Source organism: Aulostomus chinensis, chromosome 20 (genome assembly GCF_037954235.1).
Source record: "Aulostomus chinensis isolate RoL2024-O1b breed Wild chromosome 20, RoL_Achi_v1.0, whole genome shotgun sequence".
In the NCBI taxonomy this organism is placed as follows: domain Eukaryota; kingdom Metazoa; phylum Chordata; class Actinopteri; order Syngnathiformes; family Aulostomidae; genus Aulostomus; species Aulostomus chinensis.
The window spans coordinates 9,251,986-9,274,756 of NC_141339.1; the positions used below are offsets into that span (position 1 = coordinate 9,251,986).

At 40.0% G+C, this 22,771-nt stretch overlaps 2 protein-coding genes across 3 annotated transcripts in view; one reads left to right on the forward strand and one right to left on the reverse strand.

Moving 5' to 3' along the window:
• LOC147242747 (brain-enriched guanylate kinase-associated protein) overlaps positions 1–16,265 on the forward strand; it is a 32,960-nt gene extending 16,695 nt beyond the window's left edge. The window contains exons 3-7 of the mRNA XM_086189424.1: positions 6,124–6,285; positions 9,363–9,429; positions 10,648–10,755; positions 11,493–11,573; positions 13,929–16,265. Of these exons, the coding sequence (XP_086045550.1) occupies positions 6,124–6,285; positions 9,363–9,429; positions 10,648–10,755; positions 11,493–11,573; positions 13,929–15,338 (1,828 nt within the window). The 3' untranslated portion in view covers positions 15,339–16,265. The remainder of the gene's footprint in view (positions 1–6,123; positions 6,286–9,362; positions 9,430–10,647; positions 10,756–11,492; positions 11,574–13,928) is intronic.
• A 1,091-nt stretch (positions 16,266–17,356) lies between these two features.
• Positions 17,357–22,239, reverse strand: rdh14b (retinol dehydrogenase 14b). 2 transcript variants are annotated; one of them, XM_086189031.1, is made up of 3 exons: positions 22,050–22,239; positions 21,607–21,882; positions 17,358–18,593 (listed from the first exon to the last, which is right to left on the reverse strand). In XM_086189031.1, the coding sequence occupies exons 2-3, from the start codon at positions 21,844–21,846 to the stop codon at positions 17,976–17,978; spliced, it is 858 nt and encodes a 285-aa protein (XP_086045157.1). In that variant the 5' UTR covers positions 21,847–21,882; positions 22,050–22,239; the 3' UTR covers positions 17,358–17,975. The 2 variants fall into 2 exon arrangements, with proteins under 2 accessions (XP_086045156.1, XP_086045157.1); XM_086189030.1 differs by lacking the exon at positions 22,050–22,239 and having other exon boundaries at positions 17,357–18,593; positions 21,607–22,041.
• Positions 22,240–22,771: the final 532 nt, after the last annotated feature.

The window sequence follows — 22,771 nt, forward strand, 5'->3', positions numbered from 1 at the left end:
GGTTGACTGGGCAGAGCTGATGCTGCAGCATCCAAATACACACACACAAATACACATAAACAAGCAGGTATATGGTGCATAGACATATTGTTTGAGTCCACATATATGTTTCTACACTTGAAGGCTCATACATACACAATAGCATACACAGATCCACCAAATCATACACACATATCCAGGGCTTGTGTGCTATGACTCAGAGGGGAGCAGCTGGATTGAAAGCTTCAGTGGCGGGGGTGAGCTGTCACCATCTGGAGGAGTGTATGTCTCCCTGCCTCCTCAGCCTGCAGCATAAATCCCCTTCCAACAACTGGATGTCAGTGGATCAACATGTTTCTCCGTGTCCAGTCTCTACTGACTCCTTTGCATGCGTTAAGCGTCTACACATTCAACTCAATCCTTGTCGCAGAGTTCTCGCTATAGCATATTGCACAAAAGACTTCCTGTGAGTGGACAGTCCAGTGCTGGAATCAGAGGAGCTTTGATCAAACTTTGACGAGCGGTCTATTCTAATTACCTGCATCATTCGTATGTGGATTGACAGCTGCACCTGTCCTGCAAAAGCTATCTAGTGCAGGAGATTGAATAAATATTTAGAAGAAGAGGCTGCAGAAGTAGCGGCCTTGTCACATTTTTCTCCTTCAATCTGGGTGGATATTTCAGTTTTTGTCCTTTGCATTTGGGGCATGAACAAAATGAGAATTTTGGGTCCGTACTACCATTAATACTGCAACAAGGGTTGGACAGATGTTTGTGTTCTGCCTGCTGCAACCAGTGAAGCTATATTAAAATGGTTGCATGGTTGGTTGGTTGGTTGCGATATGTAAGAAGAAAGCCTTTATTTAAAGAAAAGAATACAAACCTTGTCTTATAATAATTACATCGATTCCATAAGTTAAAATCTTAAGAAAAGATGCTGGCCCCCTCAGTCTCCACATACCAGTGTTAAACTTGGCTGCGGAGCTCAACAAAGGCTTTGCTCTTTAAGTCTGAAAGACTCAGACCAAAGCTTGACATTTACCACAGACGTCTTGGTTGTACTTTCATTTCACCTCTACTGGATCTTTGCAGGAAACAACCAAGTGTGACAAAACACTGTGTATGGGCCAAATGATACATGGGCCATTGTTTGAGAAAAGGTTGTTAAATGTAGGATTTCTAACCAGCTAGAACCCATCCCATGAATGAAGAGGTGAATTACCTCTTTGTAATACCTCAAGACATTAATTACCTCTTGGAGGAAACAAAATTTGGCCACTTGGCCCCAATTCCAATTTTTCAATGACCATCCAAGTTAGTTTCGGAATGAAAATTGAGATTTATGCATTCATTCTAAATGCTGATTCATAGCTGTAGATTAATGCACCGTATCCCAACACAAGTGCCCTTCAAAATTGTGAGCATTCATACGTCTTCGCTGATGTGACTGTGTCATGCTGCAGTTACACTCCTGAAAAACTAGCTGGGGATGGTGGGCTTTGTGTTGACTTTCTTCGTGTGCTCCAAACAATGGTGGCTGCAATACTTAAAGAACTCAGACCAGTAGAGGAGGAGATGATGTGGAAATATGTCAGAGGAAATAAAATTCTATGAAATGGACCAGCCACAGCTTGGGGTCTGCATAGTCAAGACTTGCAGATACATTTGGCCTATAGAGGCACATATCAAGCCATGCTGTAGCCTGAGGCAGCATTTCCTCACAGAAGTTAGTTACTTATCCATCCATTCATTTTCTACTGCTTATCCCATTTAGGGTCGTGGGGGGGCTGGAGCCTATCCCAGCTGCCTTCGGGCGAGAGACGGGGTTCACCCAGGATGGGTCGCCAGTGTTAGTTAATTATACTTAAACATTCTACTACACCATTGAAAAATGACCACACCATTATAACACTTTATACAGAACCTGAACAACGGTAAGTAGTAAATGGACTCAATTAATACAGCGCCTTTCTACCCCAACGGCACTCAAGGCGCTTTACAATGTCATCTAATTCCCCCATTCACACACACTCACACACTGATGTGAAGGTGAAGGCTGTCATGCAAGGTGCCAACCTACTCATCACGAGCAATTATGGGTTCAGTGTCTTGCTCAAGGACACTTTGACAAGGTTACCAGGGGGTGAGGATTGGGCCAGCGACCCTTCGGTTGTTAGACGGTCACTCTACCACTGCGCCATGCTGCCCACACCCTAAATTTAAATTGTATTCCTGTGTTCAACCTGTTCCTTTTAACAGACTTGGAGTCCTTGCTCTTACAAGCTCTGCTGCCTTCTCATCCACTGAAAGTTCTGTCCTCCGTCTCTGCACATTTTATGCTGATTGTTAGGCATTGTAAGGTATAGCTGGTTTTAATGTACGTATAGTACCTTTAAGCAGTGTAACCTTCTAAGAGATACTAACTTAAAATAGTCTGATACTCTTGCTGTTTCAGCTTTCTTTGCCTGCCAAGGACAAAACTGTGAGTCATTTTGCCACTAAAATGAATATCAGCAACAAAAAAAAAATACAAAAAACAAAAAAACAGTCAGCAATCTTAATGTTGACCTTGTTCCCCAAGCAGGATGCCTTTTTTGAAATGTACTAATAGTTGTCAACCTGTGTGTTTGCTTTGTTTGGCAGGGCCAACACATGTAGAGCACTCAGTAACTCTGCAGGCCAGAATTAGCTGGTCTCCTTTGGGGAACTAGAACATATGTCAGCTCCTTGTGGTCAACCCCTATAAACACATGAGAGGGAAGGAACACAGACAAACCATGAAAAAGATTTACATTGGCAAAACCGCCTTAAAAGTCCCCCGAAATGGAGGCAAACATCCAAAAAAGAGGTAAGAGTGATTCTTAAAGATCTGTCCATCCGTCCACCGTTTTTATCTGTTTGTCCAGTCATCTGCCCATGAGGCGTCTCCTCTCACCATCCAGTGGTGCTAACGCAGCCTCATCCCACCTCTCCGAGCTCAGGAGTCATGTTGTCTCGTCATCTCCTCTCACCAGAATGAAAGCATTCATTTCGTCTGACTCAGCTCCTGCTCACAGCGGAGGTCACTAATGGGGGATTTTTCATCCCTGGAGCTACATCACGTAAAATCGCCCTGTATCAAACAGCAAACACCTGTATTCCCTCGCTAATGCTTGCCAATCAAGGAGAAGCAGGAGGTTAGCCATTAGGGGGGTGGTGGGGGCTGCTGGGTAATGCAGCAATGAAATGCCATCCAGTCAGCTGAGACATGAACTGAATCACTCTGTAGGGCAATACGTTTTACTCAACTTTCCATAAAATTGTAGCAAGTACCTGAGGTTATCAGTTTCAAGAGGGAGGAAAACACTTTGATTTATTCTAACATTATTTGATCCAGAGCTGTGCTTAAAGCCAAAATATATTAAAAATGTAAGCTCCAAAAAGATAATGAAATATTTTTGAATTTATGCGTATTAATTACTTATTACACCAAGAGAGGAAAAAAAAACACTTCACTGTTTCATACAATTCAAGAAAAGATCACTTTTCATGTCCATAAGATGATCGTGTTTTGACTTCTTCCTCAAAAATGCAGCATCAAACCCAACAAATCCTCCAAATTACAAAATATCAGTTTGACTCACAACAAGCCCAGACCGACATAGTTTGTGGTTTCTAAATCAATGCAAACTCACTTTTTAAAAAAAAACCCAAAAAGATAAAAATTGTCTATGCTATGATTTTAGTTTGATTAGGATGAGACATTAAAGTCTTGAAGGGGCAACAGGTGATGGTTTGTGGTAAAACCATACACCTCTTTAGGATTTTCAGACCCTCATGGTCATAGTTTCACTAAAATTCACTTGGATAAAGTCAGGTTATGGAGTGCCTTGCCTGAGAAAAAATAAAAGAGATGTGCAGATCTGTAGTCTTATTTATTCACTCAGATTTGCAAATAAAATGTAAAATGTCTGATGCAAATGATAACAAGACATGATCGCTACCCTCAAATGAAGGTAGCTTTGATTCATTTGGAGGATGTGGCCACCATCCTGGGCTGAGAAAGTTGTCATTTGTGTTTTCAATGTGGACATCTATGGGCACTGGCACTGTTAGAAGTCAATGTGTTTGATTTTAAAAAATGTGGGAACAGATTGCAACTCCATGGTCACGGTCTGGAAAACTGTGGACACAGATTACAAAACCATGGGCAAAGATTGCAAATATGTGTGCACAGTTTTCAAATCCCTGATTTTGAATCCTAGCACACAGCTCCTAAACCGTACACCGATTTGTACTTAGAGAGTACAAATTTGCACATATCTCTTATTTTTCTCACCTGACACGGGAGGGACTCATGGGAACAATCACATTAATGGTAAAAGGAACATGCCAATTCTTTGGGAAGTGCACTTGCTTGTCATCGTTCCAGAGACAGACAAGAAGATGAATATTTTTCTCACTGCCTGGCTGACCATGTTAGCTTTGTGCAGTGTGGTGCAATGGTAATGGATGGGTGATGTTAGCAAATTTCCATCAAAAGGAATCAGATAAATAAGGATCAGGGTCTTGATTGTATTGAAGTATTGCTCCCCATCCTCTCTTGCAAAGTCAGCCATGATCAGTAGCAGCAGTTGCTCTTCTAGTTTTAAGGTGCTGCAACAATCAAAAAATTATAATATCTTTTATATTTTTTATTTTCATTTCAAAGTGAATATGATACACAACCCTATTTTATTTATTATTGAAAAAGAGCTTTTGGAGAAAAGTGTATTTGATTACTTTTGATGGTAAGCAAACACTTCCAATCCACTATCATTCATTATGCTAAGCTAACTAGCAGTCAACGATTCTCTATGGGGCTCAGTTCTCTGATGCACATGCAGAGGATAGAATTAGTGCATTAGCACATTTCCCAAAAGATTAGAATCTTCCTTTGAAGAAAAAATAGCATTCCTCTTATATAAAATCAGATAATTCCTTCAGACCACAGCAAGACAGATGTCATTTTTGAGGGGATGACTGATGCTTAAGCTGGCAGAACCACAAATTGCAGCTCTTATGTTCAATGTTTGCAACTCAAAAAACAAAAACAAAAGAAGTCCAGTTGGTGTTCTGCCTCCAGAGCAGTTCTGTAGCGAAGGATCTATCTCTCTGCTGCATATATTTGTGTCCCCCACAGCAACATCGGGTGTTTTGTGTATATCAAATGTTTGTGAATACATTGCCTTTCCTATGTGACAGGAGACAACAAACACAGGGATGACTACTATTCATCACAGCGGAAAAAAAAGTGTGCTCATTAATGAGACGACAGCTGGACAATACCTGCGCTTAGTGACCTGAAAGCATCTCTCTCTGTCCTTTGCATCTCTGATCTCGTTGTGAGAGTGAAAGGGAGAGAGAGATAGAGTGAAAAGAGTGCCGTGACCACATCTCTATCCACTCCCTGCTGTCTACTATTGGGCTGCAGATAGAGTCATTACCCTCCTTCCTCCATCTGTCCGTCAATACAGGGTCCATTAAGCCCCGCCGTGCACACTCAGATCCATCACGCAACAGACATTTCCTCCTTTCCCACTTACACTTGCCCCTTTATTAGATCGAGGCTCAGGTAATGCACATACTCTAAAAATAGTCATTATTGTGCCGTCTCACTGAATTACATGAGGGAGGGGGGTATCACTGTTCAGTAAGTCTCAGCCATCACACTCTATTCATATGATGTATTAAGAGTTTACTGGCTCATATTTCATCAGCGATTACACCCTCCTCTTCTCTAGGAGGGACCAATCGAGCCGTTGATTGGGTTTCTGTGATGTGTGCCAGAGCTTTAATACAGAAAAAGGATGTAATGTTTAAAGTTCTAATGACTTAAAAGACTCGGTATCCCTGCTTGACCCTGCCTAGATTCATAATTAGGGGTCTGTGTTTTGCCTCCATGTTTTCCTCATACATGGCACTTTTACACTCAACTTTTCTGCCTTTATCACCCTCTCATGATGTTCTCATCAGTGCTGCATGGCTGTTCAGGGGTAAATTATAAAGATATATAGACCATATTTAGATATGAAAATTCACAAGCTTGTTTCCTTCACTGTGTGTGTGTGTGTGTGTGTGTGTGTGTGTGTGTGTGTGTGTGTGTGTGTGTGTGTGTGTGTGCAGCTCTTTGCTGGAGCAGAAAGAGGACTTACGGAAGAGACTTTCCTATACAACACACAAGCTGGAGTTGCTCCAGAGTGAATTTGACTCCACACGGCAGTACCTAGAGACGGAGCTTCGCCGTGCACAGGAGGAGCTGGACAAGTTCACTGATAAACTGCGCAGGTAGGCTAACATGCTGTAACACCTGGACACGTGTTTTATTGTTTTTAAAGGAAATTTTCAACCCAAAGTAAGCAAAGCAAAGAACATAAAGGTTGCTGTCAAGATTTTAGCTGAAATTTCCTTCAGTGTACAGAAACACAAGCAGGAGTAGGGCTGGGTATCAGAAACGACCTCACAATATAATTTATCATGATACAGTATGATAGGTTATGATATGTTAGTTATCTCAATACTAATTTAATGAAACTGTCAAAATAGAGTCAAAGCACATGCACAGCAAGTTTTGGGTATTCTGGTAATATGCACATCACAATTATACTGACAACTCAATGGACATATTTTATCAGAACTACAAATTCCACATTTCAATGGAAATGAGATTTGCAGAATTAATCAGTTGTGCACTGTTTCCGAAAGCACTAAACTGAAATGCATGTAAGTTATTGTGCCACTCACTGAACAGTAACACACTGAGATATAGCTGACATAACATACGTGTGTCACAATACGATTTTATTTCGCAACATGAGACAAAAGCACATGTAATCATGAATACTGCTCGCAAATCAAAGAAATACAGACAAATGAAAAATAATTCATCCGAAATAATTGTGAGACATGATGATCTCAAATTTTTCTGTGCACTATACCTGCATTTGTCATGTTGGTCTTCATCAGCTAAGATCCAAAATTTTAACATTAAAGGTATCTTTTATAAAAGAAATGGAAGATATATTGACCAATTTGTGTTGTGGCCTTGAGGGTGTTGAGCCTACTTTATAGGTAACATCTAAAATATTTCATCAGATATTTCTTCAATTTCAGGCCCTTTACCGTGTGTGTGTGTGTGTGTGTGTGTGTGTGTGTGTGTGTGTGTGTGTGTGTGTGTGTGTGTGTGTGTGTGTGTGTGTTTTTCTGTATGTGAGCATTTGTTTTTCACATCAGGGGATTTCGTGAATTTTGCCTTTGCAGCTGCAGAAAAATCAAAGGATTTTTAAACAAAGTCTTCTCAGAAAAAAACATATATATTGGATTTTTTTGTGGGCAAAATATAGATTATTTGACTAATTACGCCTGTGGTTCACCTTCAGTCATTCAGACTTTAAATGCACCCTTTCTTTCTTTGAGGAGTTTATCAAACTGCTAAAAATAAATTATGGAACTGTTTCTTCTTGCTATTTAAAAAATCAAAGCAATTCATCAAACTGTTTTTGACCTGAAAATGCTTAAATTAATGGAAGCTCCCACAGTCTTACTAAATTATTAAGAGTAGCTTGTTGGTGAGACGTGTCATATTAAGGCATTACATGTAATTCAAATCAGGGCATTGATGTTTACACTTAACTTGAACATTTAATCGGATTTAACATTACTTTTCTACATTAATCAAAGGTATTAATTTTGTTCATTCCATTTCATGCAGCTTTATTATATGCACCTGGTAGTGGAACACTAAATTCTCTATATCATCTTCATCTTCATCTTCAACAATATAGAAAATATAGAGAAAAGTTTACATTGTTAGTAACTGTGTATCATAACTCCTACTACTCATATTAAGTGAAATGAAATGAGCTTTCACAATTTTTTGCAGATGGATTGCTGAGAAAATTAAAGATATGTAAAGATTTATGAGTGTGTTGAAAAGCCATGGCACATAAGTATTTATATCCAATCAAATAATGCGCAGGCAATTTAGGAATATTGCCACAGTTGTAGTCTTGACCAGTTTTTTCATAAAATCTTGAGTCCATCCGGACTGAAACTGAGACAGGACTGAATAAAACACGGTCAAGTCAGAGACAAGACTGAAACCTTTAAAAAGTGGTCCTGAAGCCGATCCCAAGTACCCCAGCAGTAGCCCCACATCATTATATCATCCTGAAATTTGTTGCCTGATCAGATGTCCCTGCATTGGTTAAACATGAGATACCATATTTAATGTTTAATTCTAATTATTAAATTCAGCTACGTCCTCCGTTTTCTTCATCTACTTGTGTTTAATGGCAAGTGGAGACTAGTGTTTAAGGCTCATTACCACCATCTGCTTTGCTGGAGAGTGGATCTGAGTTTTCTGTGAATGCTAACAAGAGCGCTTAAAGAAACACTTTGAGCTCAGAGGTCTGCATTAATAAAAAAGTACACAGCTTCCTATATAATCAACAATACTGAGACAAAAAGCAACATTTTGACAATGCAATTTTATAATGTAATGTAATATTGCTACTGCTGCTACCTGAGTTGCTTCACTGTCTTATATTAGTTAGGTTCCACTTTGCATCTTTTCAACATGCTTTGGAGAAATTCTGACATTTGAGAAAACAGGCTCAGACGAACGATCCGGAGAGTTATACACGTAATTTATTAACTGAAAAGAAGAGTTCCTTTAACCCAAGACTAAAGTAGTATTTTCTTTTGCGAGAATAGTTCATATTGAGTTTATGAAGTACCAAACATAGAAGAGAACATTCTGCATGATGCTTTATTCTAGTATTGTGTTCAATAAAAGAACCTTTGACCTCTAAAGTTTGTTTTTAAGTGGGGTGGTTTTCAGTTGTCCTGTTCGGATCATTTTCTCTTGAATGTGGTAGTTTCAAATTAAAAAGTACAAAATGGTCATCAGATTTTGTCATGTTTCCAATGCAAAATGTTTTTTTCATAGTAGTAACTGATTGGTTCAGATAAATGTAGTGAAGTGCAACATTTACTTGTAGCGAAGTAAATGTACAAAATCCCCTGAAAATGAAAAAAAAAGTAACAGCCTTACAGAGAGCGAGTGAGTCACATAATCTGGAAGTGCTGCCCAACACCCTGCCTTAAAGACAGTGTCCCTTTGCTCTGATACAAGTACAAGAATAACAACATTCCATTAATCATCATATCAGTAAAGTGAGTTTAGTGAGATACCAACAAACAACTCACTTGTGCCACAAACTGAAACTGGGGCATCCCATCCAAGCTCTGACTGCGCTGCTGCTGAGTGTGCCAATATTCATGTTTCCATTTTCTCTTCTACTGTATGAGTACATGTACGCGCTGTCATCTGCAAGTAAGCAATGTCATTTATCGTGTCGTAGAATACAGAGCAGCTACTCGGCATTGCAGAGGATCAACCAAGATCTGGAGGAGAAGATTCATAGAAATGTAAGTCTCAGGTTGAGGCGTGTGTGTGTGTGCGTGCATATGTGCGTGTGTGTGTCTGTGTGTGCATGAGACATGAATTCGGTTTGCAGTTAAATACCTGTAAAAACAGAGGAGAGAGGCATACGTAGGTAAGTCAGGGGGTTTAGCTATGGTACAGGACACTTTGAGAGCCCATTTGAATATGAATGCCCTGCTGTTAGTAGCACTGACATTAATTATGGCTTATTGCAATTGGCTGTCCTCCTTCCAATAGCAGGGCCAAAGCACACCCATTGTTCCTCAGTGCACAGCACCTCGCTTCATTTGCTTGTGCTGGTGGAAAGCTACAATTAACTAGCCTTCCTCAGCATACTGTAGGACCATTATCACTTTTGAATAGACAGCTGTTTGCTGAATGGTTTTAATGCAAGATAATAATCATGATGTCATCGAGTTAATATCCCAACAGCAGCAAAATGCCAGGTAACAGTAATAATGAAAATCTGGCATTTTCAAAATGAAAGGTGAAGTGTCCTTATCAGCTGATACTGGTTCCAATCATGAAGTAGTTGCAGTGTTTTACTTTACAGGTGCCACAAACCCTTTGGTAATCACACACAGATACACACAGTGCTACGTTAGGATGCTTCTGCCCATCAGCCACACTACGAGTCGGAACAGAAAACAATTTCATTCATCAGACCCAAAAAACTAATTAGACCTTGCCCAGACCAGATTCTTGTTCCGGAGATAACAGGAATATAAGAGGGAAAGACTTAAAATGAGACAGAGTGCAACCAACTAATCCATGAAGACTAAACATGCCAACTAAAAGGGAAACATTTATCTCTGCTATATTCTTAGTTCACTGACTTTGTGCTCTCTCAGTTACCCGTGGCAACTAAAACATTCAGTTTCTGCATTTCTTGGTGACACGTGCAAACTATTTTTAATTACCTTTACATTTAGAAACAAACATCATGTTTCAGACAATAGAGCCTGTTTGTATCTGAGAATAATATCAGTTCATGTTTTGAATATAATTTCAATTTATTCTTGTTTAAGGGAAAAAAATTTTAAATCATCAAGGCAGTTCCAACAAATAAGTTACACTGTTTTGAGTTCCTGGTATGTAATGGATGAATTTGAAATGAAGCGTGGAAAATATGACAACCGCCCTGGTATATCTTGTTTAGACTTTTCTGATCTCTATATTAAAACCCCTGCTGTAATCATCAGTCCCAGCACCATGACGATGAGAAGCGAGCGCTGAGCAGAGAGATCATCGCTCTCAACAACCACCTGATGGAGGCCAAGCTGACGATTGAGAAGCTACAGGAGGACAATGTAAGAGCTTGTATAACCCCAGGGTACCAAACGGTAGATATACTGTCTGCTTTTTTTGTCTGGTTGATTTATAATCATAACTGTAACAATTTACTATGAGGGTACATTAATAGCTGTTAGTTAACCATTAGTAATGCTTAGTTAACAGTCAACTGATGTGTCCAGTAACCATTTACAAAGGGTGTTCAATTTAACATCACGGGTTACAGCAAAAATGGATGGATACTGTTATAAGGGTACAGTAAGAATGCCAATTTAACGCTTAGTTATCTGTCAGTAATGCCTAGTTAAAGATTAGGTAACAGTTAGCTAACTGTTAAGTAATTATTCACTCAGGGTGTTAACTTCTTTGGTTACAGATGAATGGAAAATTTACAATGAGGATACATTATTCATTTTTGATTAATGATTAGTTAATTACTATTAATGTTTAGTTAGCAATTAGCTAACAGTTAACTAATATGTCTGGTAATCATATGTTACGAGTGGTTATGTTAGCTTATACAGGTTATAACAAAGATGGATTGAAACTTTACAATTAGGGTCACAAAGAGCATTAAAGATAGTCAATTATGCTGAAGTCCTGTTTATTCAGCACTAGTACAGATAACTAAGCATCAACTAACTTATTTTTGTAGCCTTATTGTAAAGTGTTACCATAAAGTCAGCCAGTGGAGATCAGGAAATTACCCAACAGTCCATATTAATATTCACTGTTATGATGTTGTGCGCTACAGGATCTATACAGAAAGGATTGTAACCTGGCCGCTCAGCTTCTCCAGTGCAACAAGTCTCTTTATCGGGCCCAGCTCTCCGAGGTGAGCCCTGTACTGAGCTGGAGTTAGTCATTGAACAACACTACATATCAATTCCTTCACTGAATGTCTCTCTCACACACATGACCAAGGGTTTAGAAATGTAAGAGGCCTGGACATTTGAAGTGAAGCCAGAAAATGACATAAGAGAAAACAATTTTCAGGAGCTGGGTAAAAGGGAATCATTTAGTGGAAACCTGTGATTTGTCAGTAGATTAGATTTGAGTATGGGTGTTTTTCAGCTCGTGACACATGATGGGCAAAAGAATATGCCGTGCCTATCGAGGGTTAGGGGAAGGTCATTGCGCCTTTCAGAAGGCAGAAGAGATTAACGACAAGACTTGGCAGCGTGATTAATGCTGGAGGTCATTGCAGGAAGGGCAGAGATTGAGGAACAATTCATTTTTCATTCAGTTTAAACCTGGCAGGAACACACTAAAGCAAGTTACTGCAATAGTATTAAACCAAGAAAATAAGATAGGGACAAGAAATCGTTTTGATTAGAGACATACCAATTATCCCATCAATAAAACTGACATTGTATCTCCTTATCTCCTCGTGGTTTTGTGTGATCTGTTTTAATACCTATTTTTAAATATGTTGTCTTGGAAATAACTTGACTTAAAAATAGAATAACGATTTGAAAGTAAAGGTTATTATTATCATTATTACTGTTGTTATTATTATTCATATTGTTGTTGTTTTTGTTGTTGTAGTAGTGTTGTTTGTGTTCAGCAGTTTACACGGTTTGAACCAGATACATTTCTCATCCAATAGTAATTACCATAAAATTAAATGAATTCTATTCACCTTAATCACATTATTACATTCAAAAATTGTGTAACATTTTTAAAACATAGCTGCTGGCTGAGAACATACTTACTTTTTAAGGGGCAGTATGTTACCTCAAGATAACTAAGCTTGTTTTCGTGTGATAGCTGGTTCATTTTTATGATCTATCTTTTTGTTTTATGTCGTACATTGATCGTTTTATCATTAGTTAAGAAATTTATTCATTAGATATCTTATGGCACTAAACTAACAAGGTAAGACAACCTGCGTTGGTGAGGAAAAAGAGCTTTGATATTTCGGGATAATCTCAATACATTGTTTGAAAACAGCACAACTGTTATCAGTTTCTGTAAAGTTCATCAATGCGTCTTAATTTCAGAGAATATGTTATTGTATTAAAGGTTACACTGTGATTGAAGACATGAATATAGAATATAAAATTGAAATATTTCCAACATAAACTGTTCTACATTCATTTAAATTGATGAACATGACAAAGAGCTAAAGCTACATTAGGCACAAAGATGTAAAAGGTGAGTGCTGCGGTCTCATCTGCTGTGAAAAGTTTTATTGATTCTTGTGTTTCAACACCAGGTCAGCCATGCGCCACATTCCGCTGCATCAGCCTCAGGCCTTGTGCGTCACATGTGACAAGAACAGATTTAAAAGCCAGCTACGAGGTTAAAGAGCACCTCACCCATTTTAGCCATATGGCTGAATGGAAATATCAATGCAAACTGCAATGGGTTACATAAGGGTCATAAAAGATCTCTCCTACACGTATATACTGCTCACACAAGCACACTCTCAATGTACAAAGTCCAGGTTATGTTTCAGCATGAAAAACTACAGGTTTACTGACAAACATAATAGGGTTGGAGGTCATGCATGCACTGTGTGCGCATGCATGGTATGTGTCCATCAGTGTGTTGGTCCTGTGGGTGGGAGTTAATCAAAAGCTTATTGATGAATGATGCTGCAGCATTTTGAGAAATGCAGGGGCTCTTCATCGCCTACTGAAGTGCTTTAGTCATTATTTTTACAGCAAAACAGCAGAGAAGGTCTCTCACGATGGGCTCAAAACAAACGTCAACAGAAAATATATGGATAGTTATTAAGTGATATTTAAATTACTTGTACTTGTAATAACATTGTCATGCTTGTTGCTATGAAAAGGCAACAATGGTAGATAGAGGCTCCTTTTTTGACAAATGCTCAGAATAGAACAAGATATGTCTTCACCTTAGATTTTCATACATTCAGGTTGCTTTTTTGTTACAGTTCCTGTCACTGAAAATTGCACTTTCAAATGACACAATTACTCCATTTGAAGTGTAGTACTATCCTGTGTGATGTGGAAATTAAACAATGTTCTTTGTAACATCCTGACAACAACACAGCAGTGCAGAACATGCTACAGGACACAATTTAAAGTGAATACAGTAGAATATCCCATGAACATTTGAGGATATTTAAATGTTAAAACTGCTTGTCAATACATAGTGTCCTCAGGCTACTGTGCAATTTTTATAATCACATCTCATATGTTTTTCTGGCTCATCCTAGCTCCCAGCTGATTTCCAGGAGAGATTAACCATGCACATGGAGGAATCTCCTCTTTGTCACACCTACACCGACTCTGTCCCGGCTTCTCTCATCGCCAAAGTGCTGGAAAAGCCGGATGAGGCCTGCAGCAGCAGCCAAGCCTCCCGGTCTCCCAGCCCCCAAACCCAGGACCATGCTTTCATCTTAGAGAGTTTGGGCCAAGGAGAACGCCTGGGGCTCCGGGCAGCTTATAAATCTGACCTGTACAGTAGTGACACAGCCTTGTACTGCCCTGATGACCGGCACCGTGAGCGGAGGCCCAGTATGGACCTCCATGGTCAGAGGAAGCTGCTGTATGGACCCCAGAATTCCACTGATAGCAACCCAGAAGAAGGTTCTGTGGGGTTGAGACCAGGCTTTTCCCAGGAGCATTTTGCTAAGTTCCCTGCCACCTTGGGTGGAGGCTCCAGTTCCTACTCCAGCTTCAGTGGTGGGGGATCTGAAGATAAAGGCAATGGCCCACCAAGTAGTGCTGCTTCCTCACCACGCCATCATTCCCTCTACATGGAGTGGAGAGATGCAGGTGACTATGAGAGGAAGAGTGACTCCTCCTGGGAAAGGGATAGTCCAAGAGGCTTTGCCAATGCTCATCCCTTCCAGCAGACAGAGCTCAGCCACCACCAGAACGGCAGCTCTCCTGTCTACAGCCGCACCATGTCCTCCTGCTTCAGTGAGCCCTATGAACCACTCCCTCCATCCTCATCCCCGAGCGTTGCCTATGGAGACAGTCGTCGAGGTAGCACATTAGCCCCTGAGGAAGAGGAACTGATTGGCCGATGGAGGCAACTTAGTGTGGAGGAATTAAGTGCTCACACCTACTGCAGTCCAGGCCGGGCTTCACCTTACAGCTTTTCAGAGCAGCACTTCTCAGTCCGGCCTGCAAAGATCCGACTTGGGCCCCTGTACAGCAGTTTCCAGGAGGGGGCTGACTACTACCACCAAGTAGGAGTCATGGACCCTGTGTGGGTCGCTGCCAGCTCCAGTCCTGAATGCAGCCCAGGGCTGCGCCAAGCACACAGCCAAGCTCATCTGTACCGAGCTGAGGACAGCCAGGGGTCAGAGCACAGCCTCTACCACTCAGGGAGCTCTAAAGACAGGGAGGGCAACGTGGCAGCTGGAGGCCAAAGCACGGATTACGTAGATCCCAGTCCTAACAGCTCCACCGAGTCTCTCAATCAGAGGTCCCTTGAGATGGCTGCAGATCTTCAGCACTACCAAGTGGAGATGCACAGCCTACCTGCACAGGTGAGCCAGTCACCACCTCCAGCTCCACCCCCTCCTCCACCGTATCACCAAAAGTTTGGTTCCTTGGGACTTTCCAGAAAAGACAGTCTGACCAAGGCTCAGCTATACGGAACACTTCTGAATTAAGGATTTTAGGTATATTCTTTGATAGGATGAAAGATGCAAGGCCCTGGTATGTGTGCTTCTAATCACACAATCATTTTGATAAAACACGGTTTGAATATAGAAACCAGGAACCAAAAAATTCAGACAGATGTTTATTCAAGAGCTTTGATTGTATGACAGCAGGTGGCAATAGTTATGTAAAAGAGATAAAGGGGAAATCGGAGGAGTTGAGCTCTAGAGGCCCCTGAAATTTGTAAGAAATGTGTATGTATTTAAAAGTACAGATGTATAAATATATACTTATAGCTGAAAATTGACTGATATATTTTGTATTTAGCTGTTAAAACGAAAGATGCCCAAAAACATTACAAAAATCTTGTTAAACTTGGAACTTGTAAATAAATTAAACTGCCAACTCTATAATCAAACACAGGTATTTTCCTGTATAAACGACATGCCCATTAGAATCAGTGCAGTCGTAACATTTGCTGAAACAGCACTAGCCTTGCAAAGCTATCAAGAATGAAAAATCACTTTATTAAATGACAAAATTTTGTTGTTTCTCCGTTGATTGAATATGAAAGTAACAATGGGTGTGTTATATTGTTATTAATGGAACATTTTGAGATGTCTGTCTTAGCAGTCATATTATTTTTTGGCTCTTTATTCTTGGGAGAGCTCTTCCTGCCCCCATTCTACCTCAGATTTGGATGCCCATACCCCCTCTGTAACTCTGTTTCTTTGCCGACGATGCATGGTTATATATTTTGGTTGTTTCATTCACCTAATAAAGCACAAATAAAAAAATCAAATCGCCAAGGTTCCTTTAAAAATAACAATGCTGGGATTTAAAATGCAGCTGCATGAGAGAGAGAGAGAGAAATCTGATTTTCATCTACTTTCGATTAAAGCAGCAATTACATGTCTGGCCTACGATGCTTAGTCATTATTCACATTGCTGCAATCATGTGGCATGTGCCTGCTGAGTCACTATGAAGCCCTGCTCCATCACTGTTGTGATTTTAAAAATAGCCTAGAAGAGATGGGGTTTTTTTCTCCTCCCAGATCAGGAGACTAAAATGTTTGGAGGAGAAAATACTGTACAGAAATGTGTGTTATGCTGTGATGACTGAGAGAAAATAACATGAAGGCAATATTTAACATGCATCTTCTTATAGGCTTCTGCTGTCAGAAACATCTTAAAACAGCTGAAATCATAATTAGTAAACTCATATTTTTTTGTGGTAATTACAGCTATGTTGCTATTTCTCCTGTAATAATCATACAATGTGTTGCAATCTTATTTTGTCCATCCCCTATTATGTACAGTATCCTCAGCAGTTTGCAGTCTTCAAGTTAGATTTCAAGTTATGTAACAAAATATATAACTGTAGTTACATATTTGGTGAATCCTGAATCAGCCATGCTCTAAACAGAATTGGTTCCTTTTAATTGTTCTTCCGCATTTGAGATTCACACTTGATTCGTGTCTATTGGTGAACTGAGGGAATTTACTTGTAAAACCTAATCCCGCCACACGTGGGTGCCAAAACACAGCAATTGCCCACTGAGCTTCATTCAATGTTCAGCTCACCTAGGACCAGCAGTAACACTTCAAACAAAAAAAGCATCTCATACACACGTGCACACATTTTCATTATACACTGCTGAAATATGTGCTAAAGCCTGCACAAACATAGCTATCACTCACAGTCTCTGATGTCTGAAGATTGCAAAGCACAAGCACTAATCTTGCAACTCAGCCTGACTTTGATGAACACCATGAGATGATGTTTGATGTTGATGTGTGTGTCAGTCAGGTGATAAGAAGACGGGGAGGTAGAGCACGTCAGCTAGGTTTTGTATTACTTACCAAACCAGTAAGTTTTCACATTCACACTCGACTGTTTCTAAATTTTCCCAGCTTGATAAGTTCAAAGGAATCTAAATAAAATACCTGAAATGCTTGCCCTTTTTTAACACATTTCCCCAACTTCTTGAGCATCTTTCTAATAAGCCAAAAAGTCACCAGTTCAAATGAATGTTTCAAGCGAAATTTTTAATACACACTTTTATCAAACCAACTCACTGCAATGTCAACTTGTATTGTTGCAAGCACATTTTGATGGCACTTTAATATGTCAGTCTTATAATGATCAGACCATGCATTCATGCGATGTCCTGTTTCCAATTGGGAAAATTCCCGTGAATCAAAAAACAACTTCGAGATCATTTTGTAACATCAGCTGTTATCAGAAATGCAGGAACACGGTGGATAAAGTCAGTGTTTGGTCGTTTTGAGTCTTTTTTTTATTACTTCTTATAGTGAATATCATTTAGCGATCACAAATGTGTAAAATGGAATTAATGTTAACTGTTATGAGCCAGATTTCTTATAAAAGGGATGTATTCATATTCACCCTGATAGCAAGGCTGTACTGGTACGGCAACAAATCTATGACAGAAAACTCACATTCTTTGAAGTATTCTTCCCATATTATGACCAAAAAAAAAAATCATGAATATAACAAACTTGGACTTCCTGATATCACATGAATGCAGCAATGGCCCCAGGGGTTGTAATTGGTCATTTTCACAAGCGATCTCTGTCTAAAAGTTTTCCAAAAACACACAAATGTCCCAAACACCATCCACAGCTCAGGACTCCAGTCCAACCATCCTCTTGCTCATGTCCCACAACCTCTTGGCTGCTTGTTCATCTGTAGCTTTTGCCATCAGCTCCTCCTCCTCACAGTTGGCGAAGCACTTCCCTGACACTCCACCCACATCTGGTGAGCAGGTGAGATAGAGAGGAGTCTGGGCCCCCTCCAGTGGACTCTTGAAAAAAAACAGTGATGCGAGGTAAAAGAGCGGCTTTGCCAGGAGAGGGATTTGAACGTGCCTACCGAGCCTGGTCCTAACGATACCGGGGGTAAGAGCGTTGACTGTCACTCCTGTGCCCTCAAGCTTGCGTGAGAGTTCAAGCGTAAACAGAAGATTTGCCAACTTGCTCTGACTGTAGCAGAAGGCCTTGTTGTAGTTGTTTTCACTGTTGAGGTCATCAAAGTTGATACGGCCGTATTTGTAAAGCTTGGAAGAAACCACAACGATGCGGCTGGGAGCAGATTCCTTCAGAAGGCTCAGCAGGAGGTGAGTGAGAAGGAAGTGACCCAGGTGATTCACACCAAGCTGCATCTCAAATCCATCCTCTGTCTTTGTGTAGGGACACTGGTACACGCCTGCATTGTTGACGAGCACATCAATCTTGGATTCTTCCTGGTGGATCACAGAGAAGCACAGTGACATCATCAGGAACTAAATTAAATTACACAACATCCCAGTTTAAAATGAGCAACTTTATACTTATATTTGATCAACTTCAGGTATGTAAATATTTTCAGTTTTTAAATTGAACTTTGCAAATATGAAAGCGTACAATCCACTTTTACTGACATTTGTGACACAGAGAGGCGTTTCTCAGGTAGGGTTATGTGTACTTCTCATGTTTCCCAAAAATTAAGGAAAGAAAGAAAAAAAAAAGAGGGAAAGGAAGAACTCACACACACGCCAACTACTAAACATGCAAAATTTCCAACAATAGGAATAATGCCATCGCCCACACACTGTATGGACAGACTTCTTCTTCATGAGCGAAAGGCCGGGTCATTCTGACGTCTAACACAGGTGTAATTAATAACATTAATTATGGTCCTGTGAATGTTGCTCAACACTACAAAGAATGTAACCATAATTAATTAAATCAATTCCACCTATACAATCCGTAAGGATCTGTCACAACAGCTCCTGGGAGAGGGAGCCACTGACACAGACATACAAGATTTAGTTTGGCATGACATTTAGCACTTCTTGTAATCGAGATGCAGGATATTGAATTTTTTGCCAATACCTGATATTTGCTCTTGTTGATATGAGCTATATAGGAAATTGTTTATATCGTATTTACACAGTGTACATACGGAAAAATACTGTGAATATGAATTTGTTTTTAAGGCCCATAGATTATATGTTTATAGTTTTTGTTTCCTTGTCATAACCTACAGATCGAATCAAAGAAGACACTTGAGCAAAATTAGGCAGATATTAATATCAGCTATCAAACAAAATATCTTCCGATAAAAGTCCAATATCTCCCGATACTGATGAAGTGCTGACATACAAGCATCCCTAATCAGTGTTCAGTAAATAAATAAAAGCTTAATCAAAAACTTTAAACTACATTGATTAAAATACCCAGTATATTCCCAGAAGCCAACGCAAGGACTCTCAAAAGCCTTTACCCTCACAAACCCTCAGGAACACAAGTATATTTAATATTGTGTCATCACCTTGTCTAGATCTGACATGGGTTACACTGAATTAGGTGCATTTGCTCAGAAGCTGTCTTTTAGTTCAGTCTTTTGCCGATCAGATCTCAAAGCAGTAAACTGTCTTGAATTTTTTTTAAAGTAATTAAAGACCAATATCTTAAACTTAGCTTTTAAAGCAGGATAAACCCGCTTTATTTAACTTTATACAAGTGTACATATACATTATGTATGCATCAATATATAAACCCCAATTCCAAAGAAGTTGGGACATTGTGTAAAATGTAAATAAAAACAGAATACAATAGTACAGAGTACAATGATTCGCAATCCTTTTTGACGTATATTTAACTGAATACAATACAAAGACAAGACATTTAATGTTCACACTGATTAATTTCATTGATTTTTTCTTTTAGCAGAAATATTCACTCACTTTGAATTTGATGCTCTAAAAATATTCCAATAGAGCAGGGACAGGGGCAACAAAAGACTGGGGAAGTTAAGGAATGCTCAAAAACCACAAGAACACTGGAAAAAGGAGAGTGTTTCGTATTAAAGATGCAACAGCAAAAGGCTCAGTTGTTCACAAGCAAGAATAGGGGACAGTTCCCCACTTTGCGATCAAGTTAGTGAGCAAATAGTTCAACAGTTTAAGAACAATGTTTCTCAGTGTACAATTGCAAGGGATTTAAGGATTTCATCATCTACAGTCCAAAATATCATCAAAAGATTCTGAGAATCCAGAGAAATCTCTGCATGTAAGCAGCAATGTCAGACATTCTATAAAGGATATTACTGCGTTGGCTCAGGAGCACTTCGGAAAACCATTGTCAGTTAACACAGTTTGTTGCTACATCTACAAGTGCAAGTTAAAACTCTACCATGCCGAGCAAAAGCCATATATTAACCCCCCGAAACGCCAACGCTTCTCTGGGCCCAAGCTCATCTGAGATGGACTGATCCAAAGTGGAAAAGTGTGCTGTGGTCTGATGAGTCCACATTTCAAACTGTTTTTGAAAATCATGGACATTGTGTCCTTCTGAAGAGGAATAGGTCCATCCAGATGGTTATGAACTCAGTTCAAAAACAAGCACCTGTGATGGTATGGAGGTGTGTTCGTGCCCACGACATGGATTACTTGCACATCTGTGAGGGCACCATGAATGCTGAAACGTACATACAGGTTTTGGAGGAAGATATGCTTCCGCCCAAGCGACATCTTTTTTCAGGTATGTCCCTGCTTATTTCAGCAAGACAATGCCAAGCCACAATCCACACGTGGTCAACAGCGTGGCGTCATAGTGAAAGATTGCAGGTACTAGACTGGCCTGCCCGCCCTGACCCCAGACTGCTGAGCAAATAAAGTTGTACATCAAGCAAGAATGGGGAAGAATTCCACCAACAAAGCTTCAACAATAAGTGTCCTCAGTTCACAAATGACAGGTGATGTAACACAGTGGGAAGTATACCTTTGTCACAGCTCTTTTGGAAGGGGTTGCAGGCATCTAATTTGAATGAGTGAATATTTGCAAAAGACAATAAAGTGAATTATTTGCAACATTAAATATCTGGTCTTTGAAGTGTATTCTATTGAATACAGATGAAAAAAGGATTTGCAAATCCCTGTATTCTGTTTTCATTTATTTTTTACATAATGACCCAACTACGTTGCAATTGGGGTTTGTATCGATAAATAACGTATTTTTTCTTACTTTAATGACCTTTATCAAGCACGTCGGGCTGTATTTCTGATTGAGATGGGATATAAAAATACATAAAGCTATCATAATAACTATTATTATTAATATGTGTATTTCAGAACCATGGAAAATCCTCTCACTTTTTCCGGACTTCACAATGGCAGGAATCAACAAACAGTCACATTATTGACAATGCAGACGCTACCGAAGAACACAACTGGCCTGTCCTGTGCATCTTATACTGTTGTTGTCACATATTACCTGATGAATTTCTTCACAAAATTTGCGGACGGATCTGAGCGATGCCAGGTCCAGATGTTTGATGACCACCTCCCCGAGGTTGGGGCCCAAATGTTTCCTGATGTCCCTGGCTGCCTCCGCGGCACTGTGCTGGTCCCGACACGCCATGATGACCCGGGCCTGGAGCTTCAACAGCTCACCCACCAGGGCCTTTCCTATCCCGCTGTTGGCCCCCGTCACAATGATCGTCTTTCCACGCATCGTATCAGCTGGATACCGGAGCAGCTTCACGGTCTCCTGTCGGGGGAACAGCCGGCGCATAACAAGCAGCACCCCACCGCCGACTACAGCGGCTATTAGTACCGCTACAGACATGGAAGCACGGACTGACAACAGGTCAGCTGGGACGAAACCACTGTGCGACACTTGATGTAATTTCTAATGTTTACCAGCGACAGGCTTACCCCGGAAGTCTTACGAGCCACAACAGTTGCGCGTTACACATGATACGATAGTGCAATCCATATGCTAATCGTTTCATCCCACAAAGCACACTCCACTTAAATTGAAAGACTGGACCGAGATAAAATGGCTTGACTAATGAGGCCATAACTCAAAATGTCACTGATGCTCGCACGTGTGTTTGCGTTAAGCTAACTAAACTCTTTCCGGCAAGCAGACATAGACCCCCTCTTTTTTCTTTGTGTATGGCGCCACCTACTGGACGGGAGTATCTTATACCATGACTTCACATAGAATTGGCTGTAATGTCGAATGAAGACGTTTTTAAAAAATTGACTTTTGTCATTTGAGCTTTGGAATTTGTGATTGTTTGCAATGACAAGTCTCAAAATTGGTTCTAAAAAGAGCTCACCTTCTTCTAATCTGTAGTTTTTCCGTATAAAGGGTTGGCAGCACAACAATAAGGGGGATTTGCTGTATTTGCTCATCAGGCTTTACTTACATTTGATGACTGTTAATTCAGTTCTTCCACCCATTTCTCCTGCACTGAAGCAGATGTGTAGCCCAGAAAACATCTTGTGTATTGATTCTCATATCTTGATGATTCCAAATGCTGTAATGTGTCATCACATTCCATTATTGTTTTTGCAAGCTTTAATTGAGAATTTTCATCATAATGGAGCCAATATTTTCCAGCTAAGGAGCAGTGTTCCAGTCAGGAGCA

What these genes read in the sequence shown, in the direction of transcription:
- rdh14b (XM_086189030.1), bottom strand. Translation starts at nt 21,960, where the DNA reads ATGTCTGTAGCGGTACTAATAGCCGCTGTAGTCGGCGGTGGGGTGCTG. An exon ending in TTTGTGAAGAAATTCATCAG is followed by an intron (nt 18,594 to 21,606) that starts GTAATATGTGAC and finishes GTGATCCACCAG; the next exon opens with GAAGAATCCAAGATTGATGT.